Genomic DNA, 23,226 nt, shown 5'->3' on the forward strand with positions numbered 1-23,226 from the left:
TTGCTCTTCCCTGAACCTGAGATATCATTAGAAGGGGAATTGGTGGGTTGGGGGTGGGATCACATGAATCTGAGTTGTGTGCACATTTCTTCAACAAAAGTTTTAAAACATAGTTCTCAACGTTTATTCAACATAAACATTCCAAAACGTGACTCGTCATGCTCACGCCATGGGGTTTTTATGCGGCATCCAATAGATAAGGTCCTTCATGGTCATACGGCTGCGGTCAGGAGATGAAGAATGTTGCTTCCACAACTGTTTATCGTGCTTTCGGGTATTCTGTGCACACAACACAATACTATTGATCGTCGTTACGAAAACATTATTTAATGTTTTCATTATTATGCACAACACAAAATATATAGAACATACAGGAAACCTCTTGTAAGGAAACTCACAGTTTATAAAAAGAAACTTGCAAAGCACCTGTATGCCGTACAGGCGATAGGGATCAAGTATGAATAAGGTGGGGATGAGGGATACATCTACGGTATTAAAAGTATATAAATGGTGGAGATATTTTCAAAACAATGGTTCACCAAACAAGATTTGACACTGTTTTGTTGTTGCTGCAAAACCTTGCTTTTTCTATGGCTTTGTGCCTGGCTGGAATTTATTGGCTTTCATCTTTAAACTAGATTGGCACCTTTGGGTCATTAGACAGTGTCTTCTTGCTCTTGCTCTTGCTCTCCTCCCCCCCTCCACAAATTCCAATATGTTTGACACATGGTTGTTCTCTTCCTCACAAACTCTTGTCTTCATTGTCCTCGACTGTTTTCTTCCTTTTCTGATCTTTCTTGATTATTCAGTATGAATATTTAGATGACCCTAACTCCAATGAAGCCTGGTGTTGGTATAAAGGTTAAGGTGGCTGGCTTACGATCTTAGGGTCCTGAGTTCAAGCCACTGTCGTGCCGTTCGGATAACACCAGATAGGTTGGCTCAACCTGTCATCCTTATGAGATCAGCAAAATGAGCACCAGCTTACTGGGAAGAATGAGCCATCCAAGTATCCTGCGTCGGAGTGTAAAAACGGCCTGGGTAGCCCTACGCGTCTGAAGATGTAAGAAGGAGTGGTTCTTCTTCAACTCTAAATTTACACCAAACACCATTTTGTATTATTTTATTTTAAAGCAAATTCCCCCCCCCCAGCCCCCTTCCGAATACCTATGCCCCACCACAACAGTGGTGGATCTTGTGGAAAGGCGCATCAGATATCAGACAACTTGTGCCACCCCACCCCCTCTGAAATTACCCCTCCTGGATCCACCCCTGCCCATCAACTTCCTCTTAAAGCTCACTTTCAGTTTAAATTTGCAGGTTAATACTTTACATTCAGTCCAACAGGTTGCATTGTTGCAATTCTTTGCCCTCTTGCCCAAACGCAAAATCAGAGTTCGAATAACATTACAATAATGTATGAACATCATACTTCCTACTCCCAGTCTCTCCCCCCTCAATACCATGTTTGTTTCTTTTTCTGCAGGAGTGGGGCTCATGGAAGACCAAGATTAAATTGACAGTAGGGTAGTGGGGCAACAATTGCGCACAACCAGCGAGGGGACAAAAAAACAGGAAAGTGAGAGAGAGAAAGGGACAGAGAGAGAGGGAACCACAACAAGCGACTGAACTCATCAATAAGAATGTGAGGTTAAGAATATTTTATGGGGATAATAAAGATCATGGGTCACGATGGGGGATGAACAAGGTGGCAGTCAGTGGGTTGTCTGCTTGAAGGCCTGGAGGAAAGAGTGAGACATAGCTTCTGGAATACAATTCCATAAACGGGAAAAGCGATAACCGAGAAAGTTGAGGTGTGCAGGATGGTCAGCCTGGATTTTGGAGGTGTAACTAGGTCAGAGTTACTGAAAGAATGCGTGGCATGCATCATGGAGTTGCTGGGGAGGGTCAGAGGACTGGGTAAGTGGAAAAAGCAATGATGGAGAACAGAGAGACCACTGACCTGCCTGCAATGTGAGAGCAACAGACCTTATGCTTTGGCCTCATCATGGGAGATTCCAATAATTTTGAGAGCTTTAGGTTCCACAGAATCCAGGAAAGACAGATGTGATGCTGCAGCACCAGTCCATCACTGAGAGCACTCACTACTCAAATGAGCAACGGACAAAGGCCTTGCAAATAATAAAGACTTGGATCAACGGAGGATGCCCAATCTGCGGCTGGCTTTGGAGGTCAACTTTGCTCTGCAGTCGGCCAAGGAAAGTTTTGAAACTTTAATTCCACACTGTCGCTGTGAAAATAAATATGGAGCATTTTCAATTTATCACTACAAGATTTGATCTTTATGGCAAAACAATCACTGCATCATGATATATGGATCTGAGTACGACATGGATTTGTTTTCCACGTTGGGTCTGCAGTTACAAATTGTCTGGATAACTTCATAACCATACAGATAGTAAGCAGTCCATTAGAACAGCACTTGTATACTTATCCGTGTCAGAATCTGGTTATTTAACCACTTTGGAAATCTGTGGTTATAACCCAAAGTACTTTAATTTCCACACAAGTTTGCCATTTTTTGGACATCATTTATAATATTAACCTCGTGAGAACAATTTGCAATGATAAAAATGCTTTTTCTTTGGAAAAACCCTTCATACCTTTTTCTTTGTGTTCCTTTCTTGCACTGCTCTCGCAGTCTTCTCAACAGCCTGCAAGTTTGGCTGGGGAGTCTGGAGCCGAGATAGTGAGGGTCGCTGGCACCTGCCCTTCACCAGTGCCTCAGCCAAAGAGCCACGAGAAGCACGAAGTGAAAGGGAAGGTCGCGTTTGGGACAAGGGAACCGGTGGGATACTGTCAGGTCCAACGGTTTGCCCAAGAGCATCTAACGAGGATGTGCCAGCTGCTGGCAGTACTGCCTGTGGAGCGGAAAGTGGTGTTGTGAAAGTGCTTTTCTGAATGGCTTCTTCATGCAAATCTTCAGGCTTATCACTGGAAACTGTTACTGTGAGTGATTGAGATTTTGACTGAAGGGAAGCTACCTGACTTTGCAAGCTTTCATTTGTAACTTTGCACTGGGCCGTGGGAGGCGCCTGGGACGTGGGAGGCGCCTGGGACGTGGGAGGCGCCTGGGACGTGGGAGGCGCCTGGGACGTGGGAGGCGCCTGGGACGTGGGAGGCGCCTGGGACGTGGGAGGCGCCTGGGACGTGGGAGGCGCCTGGGACGTGGGAGGCGCCTGGGACGTGGGAGGCGCCTGGGACGTGGGAGGCGCCTGGGACGTGGGAGGCGCCTGGGACGTGGGAGGAGGCTGGGCCGTGGGTGGCGGCTGGGCCGTGGGTGGCGGCTGGGCCGTGGGTGGCGGCTGGGCCGTGGGTGGCGGCTGGGCCGTGGGTGGCGGCTGGGCCGTGAGAGGCGGCTGGGCCGTGAGAGGCGGCTGGGCCGTGAGAGGCGGCTGGGCCGTGGGAGGCGGCTGGGCCGTGGCATGCTGACCTCCTTGAGGGACCTTTTCAACTTGCTGAACTCCAGCGGGTGGCTGGGAGATCTTGGGGGTCGGTGTCAGCCTTTTCCGTCGTGCAGTGAGGGAGGGAGAGGGCTTCAATGCTTGTCTCTGTGATGAATCTTTTGTCGCAGAAAATGCACTGTGACATAAAGAACAGCGACTCATGCATCATATCACAGAAAACTGACATCATGTCACAGAAAATAACTAGAAAGAACAATCAGAGATTTCAGACCCTCACGAGGACTTGTTTTGTGTGGTGTTGTTATGTAATAAGAGTAATAAGTGTGTTATGTAATAAGAGAGATAAGTAGAACTGCCACTTTATAAATGCTGGCAGTGATGACCGGTTACCAAGACGTCCCGCTTTGATCGGACACCTACCCTGACCCATGACATTTTAAATTATTATTCAATTGAATTCAGAATGGGATTAAAATAAATTCAATTCAAATCAAAAGGAACACCAAATTGGTACAAGTCCTGCATTGGAGTAATCAGAAGGATCCTGAACAAGCAAAAAGCAAAGATGAAGTTATCAGGAGGAACCATTCACATTTCAGCTGCGACTCCTCCACCCCCACACCCATCCAGGCACATCAAAGTGAGCCTCAATCAAAAATATATTTAAAAAACAGAACCCAGATCAAAAAATTTAAATAATTCTGGCTGTCAGACCATGTGTCCGATCAAGTTGAAAATTAAAATATGTATTCCCAGTCACCACTCGATCATAAATGCAAAGTTTCACATCGATTGATTAAGCGGTTCGAGAGAAAACATTATTTAATATCAATCCAATATGGCATCAATTATTTCTTAACTTATACACCCAAGGCTCGGGAAACCATTGTGTGAAGTTTCCCCTCAATCTGTCCAGCCGTTCTGGAGGAGATTTTTAGAGGTTTTCGGGTAAATCCAATATGGCTGCCAAACCATGTGACCTATGCCATCATATATATATATATATATATATATATATATATATATATATATATATATATATATATATATATATATATATATATATATATATATATATATATATATATATATATGTATATATATATATATATATATATATATATATATATATATATATATGTATATATATATATATATATATATATATATATATATATATATATATATATATATATATATATATATATACTTAATATGGATACAAACAAACATGACATAATAGTGACCGAAGCTTCAAAACTTACTTCAAAATAGAACGACACTCAGTAGATACCTCCGACAGGCTGAATATTTTACGTTTTGTAGCCCACTTCCAGACTTGATTTGCATCCGGACCTGAACCAAAATATAATCGGCTTGTCCTTGTTCCCGACCCAACTCTTCCAAGTTTTGTCATAATCCGTCCACAACCTTTTGAAATACCACGCTATGCATCTTTTTTGGCAATTTCTTAATTGTAAAGAATCACTTTAAAAATTCTCGAATCCGGATCAAAATCTTAACCAAAAACCGAAGCAATTCAACCTTTGCACCCACCCAACTTGTCCACCAATTTTCGTCCAAATCTGTCCATACTTTTTGAGATATCCTGCTCACAGACAGATAGACAATAGACAAACAAACAACCAGACGGTGAAAACATAACCGCCCGTCCACCTTCGTTGGCAGAGGTAATAAAGAGACCAGCAATAACGAAGATGACGCATGTATTCAAAGACGTACACAAACTTCCCATCCAAAAACGCAACCCCTCACGGAGCTTCCTCATAGATAATTGAGTGTCCAAACCTGGCAGGCACACTCGTGCTCTTTGACTGTTCCTCCGGGGTTAATGTTCTGCAGCCAGTTTTGTGCTGTAGATATGCAGTTTGACTCTTCGTTTCTTCACCATCATTCCAATTTTTGGAAACTGTCGTCTTCTGTTCATCTTCGAGTACCAGATAATCACCAACTGCAAAATTGCCTCCTAAGAAAAAACAAACAAGAAGCATGGGGATGGAAATGGGCGAGGTGGACGAAATGTTGTGAGGACTCACAATTACTGCCTGACAGCCAGCAACCTTGTTGCTCCTACACCTGAAAAACTACCTTCAATTCCTTTTGACTGACAGCAATTGGTCCAGAGCACAACTCTTCACGAAATGGTAATGATCTCATTCTGCATTTAAAATGGCAGCCTTACCTTCAGCAACTGTTTCGTCTGCCCCTCCAACATTTGTCGTCAATGAATCTGTGATCGCAGAAGCCCCCGTGGTGTTTGACTTCAAGTTGTCATTGATCAATCTGCCAGTTCCCCTCACGTTGGGTTTGATGCTTATTCTTGGGCGTCGCATCATGACGATTCAATCTGACATCACATCAATATCAACAAAAAACATTCTGTAGCTGCAATTATATCAACATGCGATGTTGAACATCACAGCGGCCATTACAAACATTTGGACAAATCACTAATGTTGGAATTTCATTCATTCCTCAACCACATCAGTACAATGCCACGCAACCACACAGCTTTTTGAATAGCTCTGCTTCAAAACCGCGAATGGATATTTGTTCATGTTAAATAAGTAAGCACATATTCATTACATTGTAACATAACCTGACATAATTACTCTGCTGAACGGGATCACATTACCATGTGCACGTGATATGCTGGGAATCAAATTTTAAAAATAAATAGATCTTAAAGCTCACTCAAAGCAAAAAGCCAGAAAGAAGCCAACCGAACGCTATTTGTTGAGCATTGGAGTGGATGTTTGGCCATTTTTCCAAGTGATTCATTGCATGTTTTAGCGATGAAGGAGAATATATGTGCGAGTAGATTTTGTTCAAATTCAAACAAGGAAAATGTCCCCACTCCTCGCCGCTCCCTCTATCAATTTGCAGGGTTATCTGTGATAATCACTTTTGCCCTGGTTGTTTTGACGATGGGAAAAATGGCAAAGCTTCCACAGCTTTTGAATTGAGGCATAAAAAGTTCTGGAGTCTGATGTCGGTCTGACTTTGGGGAAAAAAAAGACAATCGCCAAACAAAGCCAACTTGCGGTCGCTTTTCTCTCCGCAGTCAGCAGCAGGGCAATCAAGGAGAAATCTGTCCCAATTCCACCCGCTCTCTCCTTCCCACGGGATGCCAACCACCCGAGGGTTGTCCGTGATCTATCCTCCAAATGCTGAGCATCAATCAAGGAAGTACCACGTACCAAAATCTTTGGTACGACTCGGCCAGTCGGAATCAAACCGCCGATCTCCCGGACTCAGAGCGGATGTTGAAACCCAAATGCCAGAGTCTGATGGCCCCGTGTTGGTCTGTCAAAGTCAATTCCAGTGTTGTCTAGTATCCCTGTATGCATGTGTGTGATATATTTAACAGCTCCTCCACGAGCCTCAGACCTTTATCTATAACCCTACAATATAAAAGCTGTCACGGTGTGCCTGCATGAGTGCGTCCGTCCGTCAACAATTGTTCTTTAGCAGATACCACTAATCAAGCAATAACGGTACCGCCAATCTGCAACTGTGCGACATAGTTCAGTAAGGTGAGGATAGATGAGCCGGTTTCAAAGTAAGGTGAGGATAGATGAGCCGGTTTCAAAGTAAGGTGAGGATAGATGGGCGGGTTTCAATTTACATTAAAACAAATTCTTCCTCCATTTATAGCAAGGTGAGTCACATTAAATCCTGTTTCTCATATTTATTAGATTCAGGAAACATTTGCTATATTCAATACTTTTATTATTTTTTTTTCAACATTTCCATTTTATTCATCAAACGGCAATATATCGCCCAATCAAACAGTATTTCTGATTATACACCGTCTTTTAGAAGCATCACAAAGCAGGTCACTCGACTTGCAACACATGTGAGGAAAGGATATGAACAAAAAAAAAAAGTGTCAGATATTAAATAATTTATTCACACGATTTTTTTAAAGGGTGAAAGTTAATTTTTATTTATTTTCTCTGAAAACCTGTCAGTCAAAAACTATACGATCTATTTATTACATCAGCAAAAATGGCAGAATTTCCCTCCTCTTCTCTGCACTGTATTCTCCATACATGAGGACTGAGGGGTGGTGGACTGATGTGGCATCATGCTTTATGGAGGGGAGAGTGAGGAGGCACGTGACCTCGATAATTCCTCTTAAATGCATACAAATAAAAAAATCCATATTATAAAAGGAGCTGTGTGTTTGTCTGTCTTCTGTTTGCCATGCCATCACATGAGAAGACATTCATGGATTCAACCAATGACTGTGGATTCAGGGAACAACCTGGAAAATTTGTGATGCAATAAAAAAAGAAAAGGTAAAGGTTTGTGTGTGACAAACATCAACTTGCGACGCTGGTTATCCCCACACGGAGGGCAGGATCTCCCAGGAATCTTTTTTTTGTTCTTGCCCCATAGATTAGCCATCTCAGCAAAGATTGATATAGCAGTCAATAAAGCGACGGGTCTTGTTTGCTCGTTATCATCCTTCGTCATTTTCCTTTATATGGGATGAAGCTGAATGATAGCAAGCTGCGCTGCCCCACATTTTGTACAATACTTCCGCAACTACTCTGTATCCCTGCATAACCCTCTCCACTCTCCCACCACCCCCATCTTACTTACATCCGGAACGAAAACGACAATCTCATCAATTCGTCCTCGTCACACACCCAACCTGTCCACAAAGTTTCGTCGGAATCTGTCCATAACTTTTTGAGATATCCTGCTCACAGACAGATGGACAGACAGACGTGAATACGTAACCTTCTCCACCTTCAGGTGGTGGACGTAAGTGTCACATAGTGAAGGCAAGCAGGCATGTAGCACTCTGTGGTGATGAGTGTACCGATTGAAAGAGTGAGATATCTGTTATGTTAGAATGGAGCCCACAGATGTTAGAACACCACACAGCTTGGGACTCCAGAAAAGGAGCTGATACTAAAGCAGCAGAGTGAAGAGGTGCTAAGGGAGGAGGGAGGATGAGGGGAAAGATGGGGTAAGGAGAGGGGATAACAGGTGAAGGGTTAGGAGGAGTGAGATTTAAGGAGGTGGGGGTGAATTGGCACTGAAGTTGGAAAAAAAAGGATGATTGATGGAACACGAACATACATTGCAAACTTGGATTTTATATTTTTTAAGGCAGTGATGTGATTAAAGACATTACGGGGAGGAGGGAGGAGAAGAAGAAGGAGAAGGAGGAGAGTAGTGAATGATGATACAATACAGAGAACCACACGTGTGTAAAAATGACGTGTCCACCACGTTTCATCCCAATCCGTCCACAACGTTTTCAAATATCGTGCACACAGACAAACAGGAGTGAAAACATCGCCGCCGGAAGTAATAAATAAAAGCAACAAGCCGGTAGGCGACATGGGTGGTCGCGACAAAATTGCAAACTCGTCATACAATTTTTGATGGATCGGGCTGAAAATTTTTGACAAAGAGGTTGATTATAGTCTGCATAAAAGCCTGGAAGCCCATTTTTTATTTTCGAAAAAATACATTTTTTATGATTTTTCAAACATTTCAAAGTCCCGTTGCTAGGCAACGGTGGTCTCCAAATCAACGGTGCTCAAAAGCATAGAACTAGATCCTGGTATGGACCTACCTGTCAAGTTTCATCAAAATCGGTTGACTCCTCTGGCCTCCAGAGCTGTCCATTACATACAAACAAACAAACAAACAAACAAAAAATGACGGTAAATAGACACCCGATTTTTGAAGGACTACCATTTGAAAAATAAAACCGAAATCTAAAATCGGCTCGAGTAAAATTTTCTAAATATCTCGAAGTGTTTCATTCTGAAGTCTCGTTTCTCCACATTCAAAACTGTAGGACAAGTATTGAAAATACTGTACGCGGTTTTTCGGCCGCTGCATAGCAACGGGTGGTTGCTTAGCAATGAAACTCAAACGCACAGACTCCCAGCCCATATGGCACCTGTTCACCAAGTTTCATCGAAATCGGTTTGCTGGTTTGTGCTGTGGAGCCTGGCGTTGCAGACACACACACACACACACACACACACACACACACACACACACACACACACACACACACACACACGGAAAACCTGACAATAAGGGTACTCTAGCGACCACCCAATAGGAGAATGGGAGGAGGGTAGAGAATTGTGGGAAATATGTGTGTGTGTATATATATATATATATATATATATGTATATATATATATGTATATATGTATATATATGTATATATGTATATATGTATATATATATATATATATATATATATATATATATATATATATATATATATATATATATATATATATATATATATATATATATATATATATATATATATATATATATATATATAGTTACGGCTGTGAAAATTTGCAATACACCAGAAAGGTCCTCAGGTGAGATATATCGATAAGTTCATGTGTAGTTAGTCCACACCCGTTGTTTAGAGGGAATATGTGCGATTCATCCGGGCTGCGACGCTTTGAGTTAGCCATTTTTCTTTATCTATCATTATTTTGGACCAATCACCCCCCAACAACCAAATCGCCACCACCAACAACGCCCCCGAACAACTACACCAAACCGCCACTACCTTCACCTCCACAACCCCACCCCGCAAGCATCGCCTCACCCCCATTCTCAAACGACGCCTGCCAACAATGAAACCACCACAGCAAACCCCCCACCACCTTCGCCTTTCTCCTTCCACAACCATCAACCACACCACCTGTCAACACCGAACGTCATGCTGTCCAGGGCCCGTTCGGTGATTGTTGCCGAACGCGTCGAACCGAGAGTACAAATGGATGCCTTTACGGGAGAGGAAATCGGATCAGGGGAGGTTCATGCCCCCTTTTCCTCCGTCCAATGGGCGAGCGTCGGGCGGTGTGGCCCCGACCCCAAGTGCGATGAATGTGGATTCCTTTTAGGAGGAAATTCGGATCAAGAGAGGCTCACGCCCCCTTTTTGCCCGACCAATGGCTGAACATCGGGTGGCGTGGCCACGCCTCCAAGCGCGTTTTGATCCGCCAATTTACATACACGCTTCTCCCCTGGTCTATAAAGATGTGAGCACAAGGCGACTCACTGCTGGTCGAGTGAAGACGGAGGTCGTCATCGAGGTTGTCGTTATTGGGTCGTGGTCGAAGTCGTGGAGTCTGAGTCATGGAGTCTGAGTCGTGTGTTTGCGGGGATCGGACGGCGAAGGGGACGGAGCTCGGAGTTGAGTTCGAGGGACGAGGCACGGAGTGAAGCAGGGACGCGGAAGAGGATCAGGGGCGAGAGATCGCCAGAGTCGGTTAGCCAAGGCCCCGCTAACGGGACGGAGCGTCCGCCATTCCCCTCTCTCCACCACGAGCATCAACAATTCCCCCCATTTGCGCTGAGATAGCGCCGGTAACCCCGTCTGTTCCCCACCCCAACCGTGGTGTCGACCGACCAACACGTGCCTGCGCAACGCACGCCTAAAGGAGCTCACCGACCACGCCAGGGGCATGGAGTCAGGTACGTTACGCTGACATTGCGGCTAGCCCGCCATCGCGCCACGAGGGTGTGGGTAAGACCCCTTCGGTCTCGTGGACCTGGCCGCTCACCCAGGTCCCACGTACATTTGGTCCACGGACCTGTCTGCCCCCTTGCCTATGAGGGTGGCTTTTATTTGCTTTTTGTGTAAATGTGTGTGTGGCACCAGTCTTTTAAGTAAACCTAAATAAGTGCTTGCACATTGCTTTATTCGGTTGTATCTCTGCGTTGTGTTCTTGCTTTGACTGTGTACGTGCATTGTTTTTGTATAACTGTGATTGTAAAATATGTGCTTGTCTGAGAGTGAAATAAAAGTGCTTGTTAAATTGTGACCCGTTTCGTTGCGTCCTTTCCTTCGTTTGAAAGTTCCATCTTGCATCACGTAAGGGATTGGTAGTGAGTTTAGACACCCAATAAATAATCTGAACCGCCGACGTCGGCGATAACTCCGCTCGGTTATCCCCCTTAGCACAGAACGAGCTGCTTAAGCGGTTCGTGTCTGGAGCCGACCTGCGGCGTGGTACAACTCCTCGGTACGCTACTCGCGTGGGTACTTCGGTATATCGACATTCGGCGATTCACCCTATTTCACGCGGGTAGAATGTGGACTGGGTTGTGGTGAGGTTAAACCCCCACCTGTGACTAGCTCCTTGGCGGTAGTTCTTTGAGGGTCACGACTGAATTGTCCGTTCCGGTGGGCGACACGGTCGCGATTTGAGTTACGTGGCCGATCGCACGCCGGGCGGACTGAAATTCATAACAATATGTGTGTGTTTGTGTATGTGTATGTGTGTGTATATTTGTATATGTATGTGTGCGTGTGCGTGTGCGTGTGTGTGTGTGTGTGTGTGTGTGTGTGTGTGTGTGTGTGTGTGTGTGTGTGTGTGTGTGTGTGTAAAATTGGTGAAATACATGAATAAAAACAAAGGGGAAGGGTCTGGAGTGAATGGGGTTCAGATGTGCGTACCTAATATATTACCCATCAATAAAATTATTTGCCAGATAAAATATCAGTCACGTGATAAAAACTTTGAAGGCCGAATCTTTCTCCAAAATGTGTCTTTTCGGCATTTAACAACAAAACACCACATGTATGTTGCTTAGTTTACGTGTACAAATCCCATAAGGTTGAATACACAACGATCACTCAGTTTTAATCACCTCAGCCTCGATCACACCTCAATCACACCACGAGGTCAAACAAAACAAACAGCTTCTACAACACTCGGACTCCATAATTCTCACAGTAACCTCGATAACCCTCACAGTAACCTCGATAACCCTCACAGTAACCTCGATAACCCTCAGAGGAATCTCGATCATCCTCACAGGAACCTCGATAACCCTCACAGTAACCTCGACAAACCTCACAGTAACCTCGACAATCCTCACAGTAACCTCGACAATCCTCACAGTAACCTCGACAATCCTCACAGTAACCTCGACAATCCTCACAGTAACCTCGACAATCCTCACAGTAACCTCGACAATCCTCACAGTAACCTCGACAATCCTCACAGTAACCTCGACAATCCTCACAGTAACCTCGACAATCCTCACAGTAACCTCGACTCTCCTCACAGTAACCTCGACAACCCTCACAGTAACCTCGACAACCCTCACAGTAACCTCGACAACCCTCACAATAACCTCGACAAACCTCACAGTAACCTCGATTAGCCTCACAGTAACCTCGATAAACCTCACAGTAACCTCGATAGTTGTGGATATATGGGGTTTCTAAGGCAACCATGCAAATGAATGGTGTGAAGGGGAAAAACTCTTTGAATTGATCCCCGAAAACCCCGAAACAGGAGTCTAATTCCTCCCCTCCCATACAAATGTATAGGGAGAACTCTCTGACTCGAGACCCATCAGGACAAAAAGAGGAGAATGATTTTATGTCATACAAGCTCATGTTAAATTGAGACCGTCTCAGGGTCCAAAAAACCTCATACAAATTAATAGGGAGAACTCTCCATCTCAAGGCTCATTCAGTTAAAACAGGAGAATGATTTTCTCTCCCTCCTCTGACTCTCAGTGCATGGGGTCAAAAGAAGAGATCAATCTCTGCCCCATTACTTATTGATTTCCTTTTATATTTTCACTCCACTCAAAAAGTGATCCAATAAATATTTGCCCATGTTCTATTCGAGGTAATAAATTAATTTTCCAATTACATTCATCGCCATCGAGTATGTTCAAAAATATTATTTTAGAACTTAGTTCTTGGTCTAAATATCATTGTTGAGCAGAAATAAAATGATAATCTTCTCTCAATGCTCTTGTTTGACCACCTCCTGAGCCACATAACATTTGAGATTATAGTAAATTGTTTTTCCATTGTTTAAATCAATAACCATCAAAGTTTTCAGTCCATTCAAGGATTTTTTTTTTCTTTACATATTTATATATGTAAAGTATAACTTATTTGTAATTAAATTTACATATAACTTATTTGTAATTAAATTTATCCGCTTATTTGTTTTATCTACTTTTACCCTGGTTATTTCTTCAATAAGGCTTATTTGATATTTCTCACATTCTTTGTTTTCCATTGAAGAACCAAGGTTGATTACATCTCCACTCTTTGGTTTGGTTATTGCTTGGTTGTATCATTTATAAATCAGTAAAAGATGGTAGTAGTCCCTCAGCACTTATACTTATAACCATAAGGGAGACTATTAATTCCATTCTCTAAAATATATCTTTTATCATCAAAAGCTCCTTATGCTTTCTTATTTATCTCTTCTGTATATAATTGATGTTTATAACTTCTTATTGTATTCATTTTTCAGTACTCTTCCTTCTTTAAGGTTAAACAGTTGTAATAATGTTTAAAGTTTATTGTTTCCTTGATTATACTTTTCTTTATTCCCTTGAGCTTCTTATCACATCTTTCAATGTTATTGTCAATAGATGTAAAAGCATAAGCCTTTGATCTCAATCCTATAAATTCACTCATAACCTTCCCACCCAATTCAACTTTAAACTTACCAATAGCCATTGCGTTATTTGATGAAAACAACACATCACCAGGATTATAATTACTTGTATCATAGATATCAATATTTTCAATCATATCCTCATATACATCACTTGTCTTAATTTCTAATATAAAACTATTGGTATCCATATATACAAATGACACATTATCCTTATACTTTATTTTTAAATGATTATAGTAAAAGTCATACATTAACGACTTTGACAAGTCAAGAATTGATGTTACGATATAAATGGGTTTATTCATTTTAATACTCTCTTTTTTCAAATGAATAGCACAAAAGTTCTCTGAAAACACCTCCGCTCATTCAAAACTTGGTCTATTAATTAACTTTGAAGCCTGTTTCCAAGATGTAGAAAGTCTTATGTTTTGTCAATTCCGAACATTTTCCATAGTCTTTCCAAATACAGCATTATTAATTAATTTATAAAAGTTCTTCTCAAAATTTGTCTCTGCGTTTTTTCTCTTTTTTGTATTAAAATCAATATATTTCTCTAACCAATGACTGTTTAAATTTCAAAATCCTATGAATTTTCCTCACTCTCAACCCAGCAGATAAATATTGTCTCAAGTTCCTTTGATGTAAAACAGAACTTTTATTTATCATTTAATGTAGTAAGTAGTTTTTCTGAAGATTTGCCTTTTATATTAAATGACTGTTGGTAATCACTTAACCATTCTTTTCTCAGACTTCCTTTATCGGAGGCATAGGGTAGGTCATTATGTTTATTATGAAGTTCTTCAGGGTATTTTAAATCAACCTCAAAATAATATGCAACTTCAGCCTCATCCAATTATTTTTGAGAGGAGACAACAATATCAAGTAAAACTTTTTTCATAATGTTTTTCTTCAACCCATTTAAGTTCCCCATAAGGTAAAGATTGAGATATGGCCCACCCATACAAATTGTTAGCATTATAATACATCAGGTAAGAGTTGTCCTCATTCTTATTATAATCAGGAAGATATTTATTTGCTTTAGCATATCTCTTGGAACATACTTGAGATATTCCTCCTCTTGTAGCCTTCTCTATCATTAAAAGCATGTCTATATCACTGATTAATTCCAAATTTTGTTTTGTCATTTTTAACATAGCACTCCAAGCCAAACCCGGGGCCATGTAATCGTGAGCGGGGTCTAATCCATCAGAATCTTTATTTTGAGAGACTGTTCTAAAAGTTTCAAACACATCACTTAATAACAGTACATCAGTTTTAAGATATAAATCATGATATTCCCCAAGATTATTTATATTAAACTTCTCCCAAACCTTTTTAGCTTATGTATAATCTTCATCAGAAATGTGAGTAATATTTTACTTTCCATAGAAACTTTCCCTTGAAGGAAGTTGTGTTTCTTTAAACTTCTCAAATGAATCCATATAGTCATACGGATATATTCCCTTTTGTGATAGATCGATCTCTTCTTGATTTGAAAAATATGATTTAAGACTCGGGAAGTTTTTAATATTTGATGCTAACTCAGATAATGAATCTCCCATAAACTTGAATGTGTCAAGAAATCTGATATGGGTTATGGGGGATGTATAAATCATTTTTGTGAATGAGATGTATTTTTGATCTGTGTTTGGAATGGCGAAAATATTTCCGAATGTCTTTGAAAGTTCATTTATAAATAGATGTGTGTCATAGTGAGCGTTGTTGTGAAGAAAGACAGGAATAAAATTTGGAGTATTGTAATTAATATTACAACAAGAATGAGCGGGACCTCTATATTTACCAGTAAGATGACAGTGATCCCCAACCTTGGCCTCTCCCTCAATTTCCTCATCACAAATATGACAGGTACTGTTCTTTCGAAATTCCTCTTCCTCTTCCTGTGTTATTGACATTGATTTATAGGTTTTCACCATTATTTCTCTTCGTCTTATGCAATTTTTTCCAATCGTCTTACAAACTCCTCTGAGGCATCTTCCCCCCTATAAAGTTCTAACTTGTATTCATCAACAACAGCTGATTTGATATAATAACAGAAACCACAAGGAGTTTGTTTTTGTTATATATTTGTGTATGATTTATTTGGATTTGGAGAAACAGTATCTATCGTTTCAAGGATACTTTCAAAACAGCATATATCACAAACGGGTGTTTTTTAGATTTGTTAAAATCTTTGAATGACATGTTTGAACCTGCTTTTGGTAAATTAATTACGGTTGATTTATGATTACTAGAATATTTTGAATATTGATTTAATCGTTCTTTTGTGTGAAAGGAGTTGAGACATCTCTTACAAGGATACGTTTTACATTTTCTTATATATTAGTGATTTGGTTAATCTTGAGAAATTTTTGATGAAAGCATAATGTGATTTTTCCTCTGAAGTGAAGTGGAGAAGGTCAATGTGTGTTTCATCATTTTTATAGTTGTTTGAAAATTTTAATATCTGAACTTTGTTTGTATCCGTTAATCCATATACATTAACAGATAGATTATTCATTTTCTCAAATTTAGGAATATCTCTCAATGACATTGGAAACTTTAAATATTTAACATTTAATGCATTCTCATATCTCTTATAATGTTTAACCCTTCAGGATTCCATTGTGGAGGATGTAAGTGAGCAAGAACAGACCATAGAAAACATTTATTATCTTTGTTTTGAATATTAACAACCGCTTTCTTAAGTTTTATCTTTTTTGGTAAATCAATATAAGAAGCTTGAAGAGGATCTGATTTTAAGATGTATATATCTAAAAAGATTATTTTTGTGATAGTAAATCCACTACCTGCTACAGTGTTATCAACATCTTGTTCTTGTCTCTGGAGATCATCGTAAACATCACATCTTACAATATCTTGAAATGAGATAAAGTGAGGGGTTGTCCTCATATCAGGAGTAGTTTCATCGTCTTGTCTTACCATTTTCAATTTTACTCCCATATAAAACTTAAAAGTTTTCATTAAACTTAATGTGTTTTTAATTATAGTTTTAATACTTTGTTTAACCATATCAACAGCTTCCATGATTAAGGATGGTCCGGGGTCTTGAAAGCGAAACAATCTTATTTTTATATGTCCTTTGAATGCTTCATCAGTGTTTTCAATGGAAAATTTAGTGGCGCCCTCACTTTCTTCATTGTTCTGGTGTTTGCGTGATTGAAGATGTTTATTATAATTCTTTTTAAGAATATCATAATCACATCTATCACAATGTTTTGTTTCTTCGTCAAGTGGAGATATTTATCCGAAGAGATTGAATGTGTGTTTGTTGGTTTGAAGGTGTTTTTTATAATATTTATATTCATGATTACAAACATCGCAGTACGTTGTATTCACCATATTTATATCGTAAAACTTTGCTGAAACTAAAATTTTCTTTATGAAAATTTCGTTTAATTTATCGGTGAATCTGTGCTAAAACAAATTTATCCTCCAACTTTTTTCACTTAATAAATACAATGTTTCAAGACACAAAAGATAAGTTTTGATCAACCTCTTCATTTGTAAAAGATACTGAAAAATATGTCAAGGATGTAAAATTGAACAAAGATTAATATAACAACTATTGGATAAAAACAATTATGGCAAATAATGAGTTCTTTAATTTCCTTCAGTGGAAGGGCTTTTAGTATACCTGGAAGAACATCAATTAAAGTATCTCAAACAAAAGTTTCTCCTCTCCTTCTGGCAATATATTCAAAACTAGAAAAAGCAATGAAACAAGAAAAAGTATCAAAAAATAAAAACCTTATGGATGAAGCTTTCGAAAGAAAAGATAAGACCATCTGTAATATGCAAGGAGAAATTTGTATTTTTTCAACAACCTTAAAGATGTAAATCCTGATGAAATAAAGGATGTGAACATATCAGGTGAAATGACATTTCGTTCAATAGTAGTGAAGGATCATTTTAAAACTACCTTTAATATTAAAAATGTAGTAGTTGAATCTGTTCATGAAAAAAAAGTATATAGATAGAGATGGTAATGGTTTTTCTACAAATTAAATACGAGTCATTATTCAACTGAAGATTTTCAAGATTATGAGAGTGATTATGAGACTGAGAGTTTGTGTTCAAATGATAGTTATGAAAGTAGTTTTATAGATGATTCTGAAAGTATCGAAGATGATACCGATGATGAATTTCAGTTTAAGTGAAGTTTTACTTTATAAATATGAATAGTTTACTCGATTTTGAGCCTCTTGAATTCCCTGATTCTCCAAATGACAAATTTGAGAATTGTCCTGCGTGTGAAAGATGGGGATTAAACACAGAGTCAAAAGCCTATAAACAATGTATATTCTGTGATTATCTTCTAATTAATGATAATAAAAAAATATAAAAAGGAAAATAATTTTTAGATTTATGCCAAAAATGAATTACTTTTCAAGATTGATTGGAGAAATGAATGTAAAGTATGAGGGTGATAACACACCTTTCCTTACAAGGGAAGAAACTGAATGTATTAGAGAAATGTTCAAAGGATTGTTGTTATATATTATTCACGATTGTCATTTTCAGGGAAATATCAACACAAGATATTGCATAAATAAAATAATGGATTATCTTGAAATTAAACCTGAACTTAGGATAAAATAGATTTTCTAAAAAAGCCAACAATAAATTAAATAACCTGTTTTCCAAATATATAAATGAATGATTTTTTACCCATTTGGGAAAATAAGATAAAATTTAACAACCATAAAAATCTGCCAAATTCATTAAGATGCCTCATAGTTGGTTCAAGTGGATGTGGAAAAAACTGCTTACTTTTAAAGATGCTCCTTACTCCCAACTTTTTTGATTATGATAATTTAATAATTTTCACAAAGTCAAGTTTTCAACCAGAGTATCAACACCTCTCACAAGGTTTTAATGCTGGTCTTCATAAAGAAGACATAATTGGTTTATTTAAACTTCAAAACAATCTTAATGATTTTCACATTGAAGATATAATACAACTATTTTGTGATACACAGAGATATAAAAAGAAATCAAAACTAATAACTTGTATTCTTAGTGATAAAACGGATGATATACCGTCTCCCCAAGATTTGGATAAATCAAAAAAGAACCTCGTTATCTTTGATGATTGTGTTAATGAGAGAAACCAAACGGTAATGGACAGCAACTACACAAGAGGGAGACATTCTTGTTGTAATTGTATTTATCTTAGTCAATCATACTTTCAACTTCCTCATCGTTCCATCAGAAACAATGCTAATACTTTTATTTTATTCAAGTTCAATTCAATTGATATAAACAATTTTTGGAGAGACAATTGTTCTACATTATGCAGTAAAAAATAATTTGGGGATTATATGAAGCACACGACTGAAAAATATAAATATATTGTTGTGAAACAAGATGAGATATGAAATGATATTTTCCAATAAATAAATGGATGCGAAAGAAAGAGCAAGAAGATTTAAGGAACATCAAGAGTTAGTTTCTGTCTGCGTTTCTTCTTTATGTCTTCCTGTTGTTTTACAACTTTTGAAACCAACGGGTGAAGAAGCATTTGAAAGAAAACGAGAAATTTTTTAAACCACTTTTAAAAACTCCCCAAGAAAAAATGTAGATGTTTCCACAGTTCCCACAATAGAATATACTCCTACAAAACTTCAAATGATAAAAGATTTCAGTCAAATGACGGAGGAAAAATTAGAGCATATAGGAGAATTAGAATATGATGATGAAGGATTATTTCAACAAATGGAAGAGAAAAATCAACCCCCTGATTATATTGCGAATGCTCTTCAAAACAATGAATATTCAGCGGAATCAAAAACCAAAGCAGGACTCATTCCAACAGAACAACCAGTAATATTTCATCTTGTTCAAGAAAAGGTATTGATATTTAATGATGAATTAAGGTTCTTGAGTTCTGTTCAACCCCCTGCTAAATTGACCCCCAGATTAATGTTTCTTCTCACAAAGGATGGAAGACAAGCTTCAACTGTGAGGGATGAATCAAAGTATTTTGATAAACCATTGGATATGAAAAATAATGATGATAGAGTATATGTTGATCTGCTGAACTCTGTTAATTATAGGGTTAGTCTTTCTGGTAAACGTAGCAAGAATGAGAAGGAGAAACACATTATTCAGGCTTTAAGTATCCTTGGTTCAGGTGTTAGTTATCTTTCAAATGATCCATCACAATTAGTTCATATACTGTTATTGTTGTTTGGTCGTAAGAAGGCTGGAAATAACAATTGTTTTTATGAAGCATCAGCCATTTTAGACCAGTTGATGAACATGAAAATAATTAATAAATATCAATATGAAGACATTATATCTCATATTAAATAAGATGAGAAGCACAATCCTTTGTTTTCATTTCACAACAAGCGACCACACATCTTCATTCCCATACCCACTACAACTTGACCCAACAAAAGAATATGAGGCATCTTTATTGCCCATGGAAACTTATAATACCTTATTTAATATTACTGAGAAAAATGACAAGTTTAGTTATAATCCGGGAAGTGGATACAAAACGATAGCAGTCTCACCCGGAGCATATGAAATTTCTCAAATATCTTCCGAAATTGTTCGTCTTATGAAAGAACAGGGTGATGAACCAAAATATATTGTCATAGATATTCAAAATCAACGATTAAACTTTAAAATAACTACAAGGTTGATTTCACAATTGATTATTCATTTAGAGAGTTATTGGGTTTCTCCTCAAAAAAGATTGAAACTAATGGGACGGTTTACAGTGATAATGTCATTCAAATATCCTCAGGAATAAATTCGGTATTAATTCACTGCGATTTGATTGATGGTGCTGATAATGATGGAATAAGAACAAATACAATATTTTCATTCAGCGCATACTCAACCCCAATTGGTTATAAATTCAATATGGAACCCAAAAATCTGGTTTATCTCCCTGTGTCAGGAAAAAAACCATATGCAGAGTAAATTTTAGGATAACCGACGAAGATAATCGTATGATTTCTTTTCATGGAGAAGTTATATCCATCAGAATTCACCAACGTGAAGTTTTTCAATAAATAAATACGATGGTTATTGTGAGGAAACACGAGTTGGGAAAATATAAAATAATTACAGGGGATGGGATGTTCCTTTCCCCATACTACAAGGGTGAAGGTATGTATCTTGGTAGAGGATACTATAAATCAAAGAGACAAAGGGGTGTCAGACATCAATTTCGAAAAAAAGGAGATGTGATAATTGATACTCTAATGGGTAGAGGTTCAACTATTCTTGAACATAAAGACCTAATTGGTTCAACTGCTTCTGCTGTGGGAAATGTAGCAGGTACTGTAAAGATCATAAAAGATGCCCAAAAGGAATCTTATAAATTACAAGCAATAAAAGAAATTAAGAAAGGCAAAACTCAGTTGTCTTTCCAAGAACGACAGAAAATAATTCAAATACTTGGGTCAGGGTTTCAAAAGTTTTCACATCTTTTTTCCTAAATAAATACAAGTATGGAAGCAATTGATAGTATCTATGATTTGGATGATACCATTGTCATCTCAAACTCCACTAAAAAAGATTACTTCAGGGTAAATGCAATAACTGAAACAGACTGGAATGCAAATGGTACAAAAAGTTTGAAATAAATCATCAACAAACTTATTTTAATCTATCCGAAAGTTTCGTGTTGTGTAAATTTAAATTCACTAAGGCTGGGAATAACACAAATGCTACACTCGTGAATGATTTCTAATGGAAAATGTTTGATAGTGTTCCTTTGTACATTGGAACACAAGAAGTTGAAGCAGTTGATTATATCTCTGCTGTATCTGAAATGATGAAATTTACACGATATTCATTCAGTGATAGAATGGGAAAGGGGTCTGTCGAAGGTTTTATTCCTGATATGTCAACGAGAACAACCACAGACCCTGGAGATATTCAAAGGAAAGGAGTGTATAATGATGATGCAAAAGCAGTAAATAGTTTTACTGTGGCAGTTCCTCTTAAAGGTATATTTGGATTTTGTGATCATGATAAAGTTCTATATGGTCTTAAAATTAGATTTCAACTACAAAGGAATGCAATGAAAATAGATTACTCTTTGGTGTTGCGAGTGCTTTTGGTGCCCAGAATAAATTTGTAATTGATGAAATGAGTTGGTATATTAGTGAATATACTCCTAATCTTAAAACAGAAGAGATGTTGAACAGAAGACTTAACTAAAAGAAACCACTCAGTGTATCATACCTCAAAAGAAGATGTCAACACGTTAAACTAAACCAAACCACTTACACGTGGAATTTGGATGTTCTGGAAGGAAAGCCACGATATCTGTGGATCATTTTTTTAAAACCAGATGGCGAGACTGCTTCTGAGAAGAATAATCCATTGAGTGATAATGCTAAGGTGAAACAACTTCGGTTTCTCTATATGGAACATTTTATCCACGAGATAGATTGGAAATTAATTGGGAAAAAAACGATTTTGCTGAAGCATACAAGTCTTACCAAAAGGTGTGTGAAAGTAATGGAAATAAAGAACCTACTAGTGATACCCGTGCACATGCATGGGATAGCAGTACAACATAGCTGGAAGCAGATGACAGACCGTACACGGGGAATGACAAAAATACGCATTGTGCAAAATGCAAGTGGTACTATGGAACGCCAAGACTTCCCAAACATTGTCGGCATGTCCGCTAAGTGCCACAGCAATTTCATAGGGATCGTGTGACGGCGAGCCGAGTTTTTGGTGTGCAAGCTTGGTATTATAATAGAGATTTTGGATATGACAGCATTTAAAAGTTTGTATACAATCTATGCGTTTGACCTGAGTGCTCAAAAGGAAACTTATAAAGTCGAATCGAGTGGATACTTCCCTAAACATTGAAAGAGGAGAGAGTGAAGAAGTTGATACATATCGTTTGCTTTTGCTACAAACAGAATTACAGATTAATACAGATAATGGTGTTATGATTAGTCTCACATAATTTTTTGTTCAATAAATGAGTGGCAAAGTACCAACTGGGGTATATGTTAATCAAATCAATCTTCATAATCAATCATCTTGTGTTCAAAATCAAAAGCCTTGTCGATTAACGTTAATACAATTCAGAGAAAAGGAGCAGTAAGAATTGATGTTTTGCTCACAAGAGAACAGGTTAAAATCTTGAACGATACTGGCTCACTTAAACTTAAAATAACAAAACCAATGTTGAAAAAATATTCAGTAAGAGAGATGAGTGGAGAATTTCTCCCATTTATAATTCCTTTATTTGCTGGTTAAAGTGCGGTTGGAGCATTGACAGGTGGTATTTCAACAGCGGTGAAAACTGCCAACGAAAGG

General features: G+C 38.5%; 1 protein-coding gene across 7 annotated transcripts in view; it reads right to left on the bottom strand.

Annotated features, from left to right (window-relative positions):
* LOC147020965 (uncharacterized) overlaps positions 1-23,226 on the bottom strand; it is a 76,276-nt gene that overhangs the window by 43,769 nt on the left and 9,281 nt on the right. For 3 of the 7 annotated variants that reach the window (XM_085890705.1, XM_085890707.1, XM_085890700.1), the window contains exons 2-5: positions 5,632-5,796; positions 5,238-5,415; positions 2,625-3,603; positions 167-279 (exon numbers count right to left, since the gene is read on the bottom strand). In XM_085890705.1, the coding sequence (XP_085746831.1) occupies positions 167-279; positions 2,625-3,603; positions 5,238-5,415; positions 5,632-5,785 (1,424 nt within the window). In that variant the 5' untranslated portion in view covers positions 5,786-5,796. Of the gene's footprint in view, positions 1-166; positions 280-2,624; positions 3,604-5,237; positions 5,416-5,631; positions 8,158-8,201; positions 8,646-9,048; positions 9,094-23,226 lie in introns of those variants that run through there. The other 4 variants (XM_085890701.1, XM_085890703.1, XM_085890704.1 and 1 more) reach the window with 4 other exon arrangements.

Source organism: Eptatretus burgeri, chromosome 8, assembly GCF_056783735.1.
Source record: "Eptatretus burgeri isolate ZD-2024b chromosome 8, Ebu_testis_v1, whole genome shotgun sequence".
Classification (NCBI taxonomy): Eukaryota; Metazoa; Chordata; class Myxini; order Myxiniformes; family Myxinidae; genus Eptatretus; species Eptatretus burgeri.